Here is a 9,884-nt window from a genome sequence, read left to right on the forward strand (position 1 = left end):
CCACATTGAAGAGGCTTTTTTTCTGCTGATGCCTAAAAACATTGCTCCTGCATAACAGCTTTAATTTGTTTCCAGGTTATAGTGGGATAAGTCTTCAGCATTCAGAAAAAAAAAATGTATTATAAAATATTTATTAAAAAAAAGCATACTTGTAGCACAGGACCAATTATGGTTGGCTGCTGTCTAATATCTGGTTCACAGTGACCAAAGAAAAGAGACGCCACCATAGAGCTATTAAGATAGTTACACTTTTTAAAATTATTTCTGACACCAAGCAAAATTTTGATTTATTGCTGGCATATCCAAGGTACCATCTACCATGGTTAAACTATAACCATTGGTTTTATACACTTATAGATATGGAATGTTTTGCCGCATAATACTGTCACTGTGCATAGTGGAAAAACATGAAAATAGGCGTCAATGTGCGTTTTTGCTTTGATATCTGTTGTATCTCAAATATAATATAAAAATGGAATGTCTGGTGCACATTTCCTGTCCTTCGAACTTCTTGTTGCATCAAATTTCTGTCTCACACTTGGAAAAAAAGCAAAACAAACAAAAACATTGTCACTATCTGATATTGAAGATCTGTAACAGCTCAGTGAATTCATTTGCTCACATAAAAGACAGTCAGTTGATGCTGGAGACAGACAGTCTGTGATCTCAGATTGATTTTGCAAATCACACTCTTAATTAAGAAAAAAGAGAAAAACAGCTGAGGTTGTGCCTCTCTTTCACCCTATTTTCTCTCCCTGGTATGACCCTCATCTCTGCTCCCTTAAGTCAAAGAGACGCAGAATTAAACGTTTATGGCGGACAACTGGTTTAGCCAATTATCGGCAGATCTGGCTGGACCATACAAAGCACTATCTAGTCCTGCTTTCCTATGCTAAACTGCTCACTATTCCAGGATCATCTTGGAATGCAAAGATAAACTCGGCTTGTCTTCTAAACCATAAACTGTTTTCTTAAACCCCTCTCTTGTGCTTCCTCCATCCTCAATTCCAACAAATGCGAGGAGCTCATGGATTTCTTTGTCACTAAGATTGCCATCATCCATTCAGCTGCCTGCGCCGCTTCCCTCCCTTCCCCTAGACCACCGGGCCACACTTCCTCTAAGGTTCCCCCTGCCCTAGCCCTGAACTCCCATCTTTATCTGGTTTTTCTCCTATCTCCCCTCATGTGCTCTTCAAGTTCATCTTGTCCTTGAGACTCACCTTCTGCTCCCTTGACCCTGTTCCCATCAAATTGCTGAACATTCAACTTCCCTTCCTGGCCACCATGTCAGCTGATATTGTTAACCGTTCCCCCTCCTCAGGTACAGTTCTGCTCCCCTACAAATCTGCCATCACCCCGCTCCTCAAAAAGCTCATCCTTGATTCCTCTGTCCTTGCAAACTACCACTCCATCTCCAACCTTCCATTCCTCTCCAAAATCCTTGAACGTGTTATCGCCTTACAAATTCGCCCCCATCGTTCCTGTAACTCTATATTTGAATCCCCCCAATCAGGTTTCTGTCATAAGAACATAAGAACATAAGAATTAGGAACAGGAGTAGGCCATCTAGCCCCTCGAGCCTGCTCCGCCATTCAACAAGATCATGGCTGATCTGGCCGTGGATTCAGCTCCACTTACCCGCCCGCTCCCCATAACTCTTAATTCCCTTATTGGTTAAAAATCTATCTATCTGTGACTTGAATACATTCAATGAGCTAGCCTCAACTGCTTCCTTGGACAGAGAATTCCACAGATTCACAACCCTCTGGGAGAAGAAATCCCTTCTCAACTCAGTTTTAAATTGGCTCCCCCGTATTTTAAGGCTGTGCCCCCTAGTTCTAGTCTCCCCGACCAGTGGAAATAACCTCTCTGCCTCTATCTTGTCTATCCCTTTCATTATTTTAAATGTTTCTATAAGATCACCCCTCATCCTTCTGAACTCCAACGAGTAAAGACCCAGTCTACTCAATCTATCATCATAAGGTAACCCCCTCATCTCCGGAATCAGCCTAGTGAATCGTCTCTGTACCCCCTCCAAAGCTAGTATATCCTTCCTAATGTAAGGTGACCAAAACTGCACGCAGTACTCCAGGTGCGGCCTCACCAATACCCTATACAGTTGCAGAAGGACCTCCCTGCTTTTGTACTCCATCCCTCTCGCAATGAAGGCCAACATTCCATTCGCCTTCCTGATTACCTGCTGCACCTGCAAACTAACTTTTTGGGATTCATGCGCAAGGACCCCCAGGTCTCTTTGCACCACAGCATGTTGTAATTTCTCCCCATTCAAATAATATTCCCTTTTACTGTTTTTTCCCAAGGTGGATGACCTCACACTTTCCGACATTGTATTCCATCTGCCAAACCTTAGCCCATTCGCTTAACCTATCTAAATCTCTTTTCAGCCTCTCTGTGTCCTCTACACAACCCGCTTTCCCACTAATCTTTGTGTCATCTGCAAATTTTGTTACACTACACTCTGTCCCCTCTTCCAGGTCATCTATGTATATTGTAAACAGTTGTGAACCCAGCACCGATCCCTGTGGCACACCACTAACAACCGATTTCCAACCCGAAAAGGACCCATTTATCCCGACTCTCTGCTTTCTGTTAGCCAGCCAATTCTCTATCCATGCTAATACATTTCCACTGACTCCGCGTACCTTTATCTTCTGCAGTAACCTTTTGTGTGGCACCTTATCGAATGCCTTTTGAAAATCTAAATACACCACATCCATCGGTACACCTCTATCCACCATGCTCGTTATATCCTCAAAGAATTCCAGTAAATTAGTTAAACATGATTTCCCCTTCATGAATCCATGCTGCGTCTGCTTGATTGCACTATTCCTATCTAGATGTCCCACTATTTCTTCCTTAATGATAGTTTCAAGCATTTTCTCCACTACAGATGTTAAACTAAATGGCCGATAGTTACCTGCATTTTGTCTGCCCCCTTTTTTAAACAGAGGCGTTACATTAGCTGCTTTCCAATCCGATGGTACCTCCCCAGAGTCCAGAGAATTTTGGTAGATTATAACGAATGCATCTGCTATAACTTCCACCATCTCTTTTAATACCCTGGGATGCATTTCATCAGGACCAGGGGACTTGTCTACCTTGAATCCCATTAGCCTGTCCAGCACTACCCCACTAGTGATAGTGATTGTCTCAAGGTCCTCCCTTCCCACATTCCTGTGACCAGCAATTTCTGGCATGGTTTCTGTGTCTTCTACTGTGAAGACCGAAGCAAAATAATTGTTTAAGGTCTCAGCCATTTCCACATTTCCCATTATTAAATCCCCCTTCTCATCTTCTAAGGGACCAACATTTACTTTAGCCACTCTTTTCCGTTTTATGTATCTGTAAAAGCTTTTACTATCTGTTTTTATGTTTTGCGCAAGTTTACCTTCGTAATCTATCTTTCCTTTCTTTATTGCTTTCTTAGTCATTCTTTGCTGTCATTTAAAATTTTCCCAATCTTCTATTTTCCCACTAACCTTGCCACCGTATACGCATTGGTTTTTAATTTGATACTCTCCTTTATTTCCTTGGTTATCCACGGCTGGTTATCCCTTCTCTTACCGCCCTTTTTCACTGGAATATATTTTTGTTGAGCACTATGAAAGAGCTCCTTAAAAGTCCTCCACTGTTCCTCAATTGTGCCACCGTTTAGTCTGTGTTTCCAGTCTACTTTAGCCAACTCTGCCCTCATCCCACTGTAGTCCCCTTTGTTTAAGCATAGTACGCTCGTTTCTGACACAACTTCCTCACCCTCAATCTGTATTACAAATTCAATCATACTGTGATCACTCATTCCGAGAGGATCTTTTACTAGGAGATCGTTTATTATTCCTGTCTCATTACAGAGGACCAGATCTAAGATAGCTTGCTCCCTTGTAGGTTCTGTAACATACTGTTCTAAGAAACAATCCCGTATGTATTCTATGAATTCCTCCTCCAGGCTACCCCGTGCGATTTGATTTGACCAATCGATATGTAGGTTAAAATCCCCCATGATTACTGCCGTTCCTTTTTCACATGCCTCCATTATTCCCTTGATTATTGTCCGCCCCACCGTGAAGTTATTATTTGGGGGCCTATAAACTACGCCCACCAGTGACTTTTTCCCCTTACTATCTCAAATCTCCACCCACAATGATTCAACATTTTGTTCATTGGAGCCAATATCGTCTCTCACAAATGCCCTGATATCATCCTTTATTAACAGAGCTACCCCATCTCCTTTCCCTTCTTGTCTATTTTTGCAAATCGTCAGATACCCCTGTATGTTTAATTCCAGTCTTGGCCACCCTGCAACCATGTTTCTGTAATGGCCACCAAATCATAGCCATTTGTAATGATTTGTGCCGTCAACTCATTTACTTTATTTCGAATGCTGCGTGCGTTTAGGTAGGGTGTTTTAATACTAGTTTTTAAACCATGATTTTTAGTTTTGACCCCTCCTGCAGCCCCTTTACATTCAGTGGCCCCTTTTGTTTTTTGCCTTGGGTTTCTCTGCCCTCCACTTTTACTCATCTCCTTTCTTTCTTTTGCTTTTGTCTCCTTTTTGTTTCCCTCTGTCTCCCTGCATTGGTTCCCATCCCCCTGCCATATTAGTTTAACTCCTTCCCAACAGCACTAGCAAACACTCCCCCTAGGACATTGGTTCCGGTCCTGCCTAGGTGCAGACTGTCCGGTTTGTACTCGTCCCACCTCCCCCAGAACCGGTTCCAATGCCCCAGGAATTTGAATCCCTCCCTGCTGCACCACTGCTCAAGCCACGTATTCATCTGAGCTATCCTGCGATTCCTACTCTGACTAGCACGTGGCACTGGTAGCAATCCTGAGATTACTACTTTTGAGGTCCTACATTTTAATTTAGCTCCTAGCTCCTTAAATTCCTTGCCACAGTACTGAAACGGCCTTTATCAAAGTCCAAATGATATCTTATGTGACTGTGACAGTGGTAAACTATCCCTCATCTTCCTTCTTGACCTGTCTGCAGCCTTTGACATGGTTGACTGCACCATCTTCCTCCAACGCCTCTCCTCCATTATCCATCTGAGTGGAATTGCCCTCACCTGGTTCCATTCATATCCAGTTGTAGCCAGAGAATCACCTGCAATGGCTTCTCTTGTTCCCACAACTTTACCTCTGGAGGCCCCCAACAATCTGTCCTTGGCCCCCTCATCTCCACGCTGCTCCTCAGTGCATCATCTGAAAATAGAATGTATTTATGCTGAAGACACCCAGCTCTACTTCACCAACATCTCTCTCGACCTTTCCATTGTCTCTTGATTTGTCACACTGCTTGTTCGACACCCAGTACTGGATGAGCAGACATTTCCTCCAACTAAATATTGGTGAGACCAAAACCATTGTTCGGATCACGCCACAAACGCCGTTCCTAACCATCCCTGTCCCTGGCAACTGTCTGAGGCTGAAACAGACTGTTTGCAACCTTAATGTATTATTTGACCCCAAGATGAGTTTCCGACCACATGTCCACTCTATCACCAAGACTGCCTATTTCCACCTCCGTAACATCGCCCAACTCTGTCCCTGCTTTAGCTCACCTGCTGAGGAAACCCTCATCCATGCCTTTGTTATTTCTGGGTTTGATTATTCCAATGCTCTCCTGGCCTGCCTCCCATTTTCATCCTACATAAACTTGGGATCATTTGCTGCCCCTATTCTAACTCGCACAAAGTCCTGTTCCCCCTTCACCACGTTGACCTACATTGGTTCCTAGTCTGGAAACAACTCAATTTTAAAATTCTCATCCTTGCTTTCAAATCCCTCCACGGCCTCGCCCTCCCTATCTTTGTAACCTCCTGCAGCAACACAAACCTCCGAGATCTCTGAGTTTCTCCAAATCTAACCTTTGCCCATCCTCAATTTTAATTGCAGATGTACCTTCAGTGCCCAAGCCCTCAGCTGTGGAATTCCACGTTAACGCAAGAATAATGCATTGTGCATTGTATGGGATAAAACTGCCGTCCTTATAAATCAGCATATCATATGAGTTACTGTGATCAATGCTTGTTCTTTAAAAGTGTTTTTGTTTCATTCTAGGGAGACTCTGGAGGTCCACTGGTTTGTTTGGGGAAAAGAAGGAAGTGGTTTTTGGCAGGAATAGTCAGCTGGGGAGAAGGATGTGCTCGGCGTAATCGTCCTGGCGTTTATACTCGAGTTTCTAGATTTTCTGACTGGATCAAGCAACAAATCAATTGAAACATTGGTTCATTCTGTGAAGATGCTTATCATGTTTCCTCATTGGATAATTTTAATAATTCAGTATTTTTACTTGTGGCTTACAAGGGAGCCTGAAAGATGGAAAATAATTTGGGCATTGACTCAATATGCTACGATTTAAAGATTCAATGGCCTGTAAAAGACAGCGGAAGAACAAAAAAAGAAAGCCTTTGTAAAACAGAGCATTGGTTCATAGATCATGAATGTTCCCTGCCAAGAAGATATTCATAAATGGACTTGAGTCATGCTGTTAATTGGCACAGCATAGTTATAATAGTACCTTTGTTATTAGTCTACTTAAATGATCATTTTATTACCGTACAATACCTATATAAGTTTTATAAAGATTTTCAAAAAAATAAATATTTCAGGGGTCTCTAAATAATAGATAATTTCTTTAAAAAAGGACAATGTGTAGCACAATCTACACTAGGTATATGGATGAGCTTTCCTGTTTAATAACTAAAGTTATCACAATGCTTTTATTTTTGAACACAATAATCACTTAAAAAAAGTATGACAATTACGTTTATAATTGTGAACTGGTACGTCATTTATATTGTATAAAAGATTTCATACCAAATCTTTGGATAAAGGTTACAAATATTTTCAGTCTTTTTTCAGCTATCCTGTCTATTTTAAATGACAAACGACATTATCACAGTTCTAACCAGATTTTACATTTTCTACTGCACAGCAGGGCCAACAACAAATTAATTACTTGGACAAAATTATGTTTTAGAGTTAGACTGCAGAAAAGAAAACATCAAGAAGATGCCATCTCTTTGCCTTGTTATATCTCTCTCCTCTTTGAAACCCAGCTCTTTGTGCTGTTGGTTACCTTACTAACTATTTACTTGGTGCCCACCTGATTCCCCCATAAAGTGCCAAGGGATGTTTCACTATGTAAAAGGCTCTATATAAATGCAAGCGGTTGCTATTGACAACACAGCTTACAGGTATTAAAGTCCCTTTTTAAATACTACCGTAGCAGTTACAGACTATAGGACCGCAAAATTGGAGCCTGTAGCACAGCCGTTAAGGCTGGTTTGGAAGAAAAAAATGCCTGCTGCCTCACTTCCGGTGTAGAACGCAGTGGACACCATTTTGGGCAGGTTGGCAGCCCTGCCGTTGCCTGCGTTTGCCTCCCAAGTTTAAATGATCCAGATCGTGACCTTAATCGACATGCAACGCCTGAATTGATGCACGATCTGTGATTTTGGATGTTACCGCTCTTAATAACACCCTCTCCAGACGACGCACGGAAGAACGTGCATGGAGCAGTTATAACAGAGCTGCTGCCAGTGCTTCTTAAAGGGACACACACAACTTTCAGGTAAGTTTAGATTTTTGCTTTTGTACTCGTTTCGTAACATTTTATTGGCGTAGTGGCTTGGTACAATACATTTAAAAAGTTGTTTGTGAAGGGAGTACAGGGAGTGTTGCTGGACTTTGGCAAGGCTTTGGCTCTTAAACAAAGGCCTCTGAGAACACCACTTGCTCCCAGTCCTGGGCCTCTAGTTGCAGTTCCACTTGGGCTGCAGCATCACATGGAGATGGAGCAGAGGCAGCAAAGGGGACAAGCTGCTTGCAGAGGGAGGAGAAAGCAGAAGAGGAGGAAGTGGAAGGAAGAAGGTAACCCAGGCAGCCCTTTCTAGCCGGGATATCCAGGATCAAATCATCCGCCTGCGGTACTAGTGAACACAACTCCAATTCCTCTTTCAACATGTGTCCCATACCTTAAATTCCCTCTGTTACAGACCATCACAGAGTCCTTTTGGCCACAATGCTGAAACGAAAGCCACCACAAAGCAAACTTTCCAATCCAACTTTATCCCTATATGCTTTCAATATTACATCAAAAAATAAACTAATCACCCTTGTGCATTCCCTCGCTGTCTTGTGTGTGCCATTGCCTATCCTAGTGCAGTTACGCAGTGCTAGCCCAGTGGCTGCAGCATGGCTGGTGGAAAGCTGGTGACTTTCAGTGGGGCAGACTGCAGATGGCCTTGCAGGACGACCTCGAGGAGCTGGTGGCTGGGAATGTCAAACCCAGTGACAGGGTTTCTTCTTCACTCTCGTCTCCCTCTTCTTGGTCAACCACTGGCTGGGCAGGCTGTATTTCTTGGGTCTCTGAAATGAAGAAGGGTTGTGGTGAGGGTGGGGGGAAGTAAGAAGTTCATGCTTACACCATGTGCAGCTTGTAAATCAGAAGAGATTGTGGGATGAGGAGGAAGTGGGATGTGAGGAGGATAATGTATGAGAGTACCGGCATCTGGTATTCTTTCAGCCCCACCGCTGGCTAAGGGTTCAACTATGTCCCTGCCAAGAATGGCCAGCAACATCTTCTCCAAGAGGGGGAGGTGAAACTAGGAAGATGAGGTGTGCCTCGTGTTTGGTAGAGATTGTTGGTAGGTGAGTGATGGGGGCGTGTCATGTGTTGAGCAGTGTATGCGGCTAGTGGTGCAGTTTGTAGGCGACAGCTTTTGAAGATGCATTCACTGATTGTAACCACTCCTCTGAGATCATGAAACTGATTTGGGCACTGGAGCCTGGTCCTGGGGGTGACACTGCGGGCAGTGACCACCTTAGCAGTCTGGTCCCACATCCTTCTTTCTGGAGGCCCCCCTGTGGGAGAGGACCTCTCTACCAGTAATGACCCCCTGCATTAAGCTTGAGTGCTGTGTCTGAGACCCTGGGTGCCCGTTCCCTGGCCTGTTAAACCATTTTGGATCAGCCGAAGGCAGACTGCCTTGAAGATGAGCAGGCCAGCTTTAAGTAAAGCTAGCCTCATTCCATTGATGCGAACTTTGGCTCCCTGCTGAGCGCACAGCCTGTCAGCAGCATGTTCCACACTCGGCTGCCACTTTTTGAATGGGCGTGGGCATATCTCGCAATGCAGTGCCCACCCCGTTTTTCAGTGTTATCAAATTTCACCCCCTAGTTACCATCAAATGCTAATGTATCTGATATCATGCATTGCAGGTAGTAAAACCATGGGTCTCGAAGGAGACATTTCTTCTATTCTGAGTTTATCCTTCTAAAATTCTTTTCAAACATTAAGATATTTATTTTTTGAATAATTCTAATACTATTCACACATGAAGGGAGGTCATATTTATCGGTAATGGTAGTCAAAAAAGTGTAATGCAGTTTTCAAGGTTCATTGAATAGCACCTGATCGTCAAAACTAAATCATTGGTTTGAAGACGCTGGCAGGAAAAAAATCTGAATTTCATTGCTGAAAGATGTCGTACCAGGGAGGAAAAGATCACAAAATCAAGATTATTCCTGAGGGCAAAAATTATATCAGAGGCCCAAATGATTAGTAAATGTCATTACTGTTTCTCCTTCCAGGTTATTTCATAATATAATAAAAATAGTTGGGAAAGCCCTGTGCATAAATGTACCCAAAGTAGCATGATTGCTGTCTTTAAAGGCCAGAAATTTTCTGGATTGCATTTCAGCCAAAATTTACACTGGTTTCTGCACCGACAGGAACTTAGGCCCAAATTTCTTGTAGAACTCATTGACCTACAATGGAACATAAAAACTGGTGTAAAACGAGCACAAATGAAGTGCCGCCAATGAGATAATAGTGAGTGGGCTGCTGTCTTCTGCCAAGG

At 43.1% G+C, this 9,884-nt stretch overlaps 1 protein-coding gene across 1 annotated transcript in view; it reads left to right on the forward strand.

Moving 5' to 3' along the window:
• The window catches only part of LOC139276107 (suppressor of tumorigenicity 14 protein homolog), a 141,587-nt gene extending 134,789 nt beyond the window's left edge, over positions 1-6,798 (forward strand). The window contains exon 18 of the mRNA XM_070893608.1: positions 6,079-6,798. Within this exon, the coding sequence (XP_070749709.1) occupies positions 6,079-6,237 (159 nt within the window). The 3' untranslated portion in view covers positions 6,238-6,798. The remainder of the gene's footprint in view (positions 1-6,078) is intronic.
• The last annotated feature ends 3,086 nt before the right edge of the window (positions 6,799-9,884 follow it).

This window comes from Pristiophorus japonicus, chromosome 11 (assembly GCF_044704955.1).
Source record: "Pristiophorus japonicus isolate sPriJap1 chromosome 11, sPriJap1.hap1, whole genome shotgun sequence".
Lineage (NCBI taxonomy): Eukaryota > Metazoa > Chordata > Chondrichthyes > Pristiophoridae > Pristiophorus > Pristiophorus japonicus.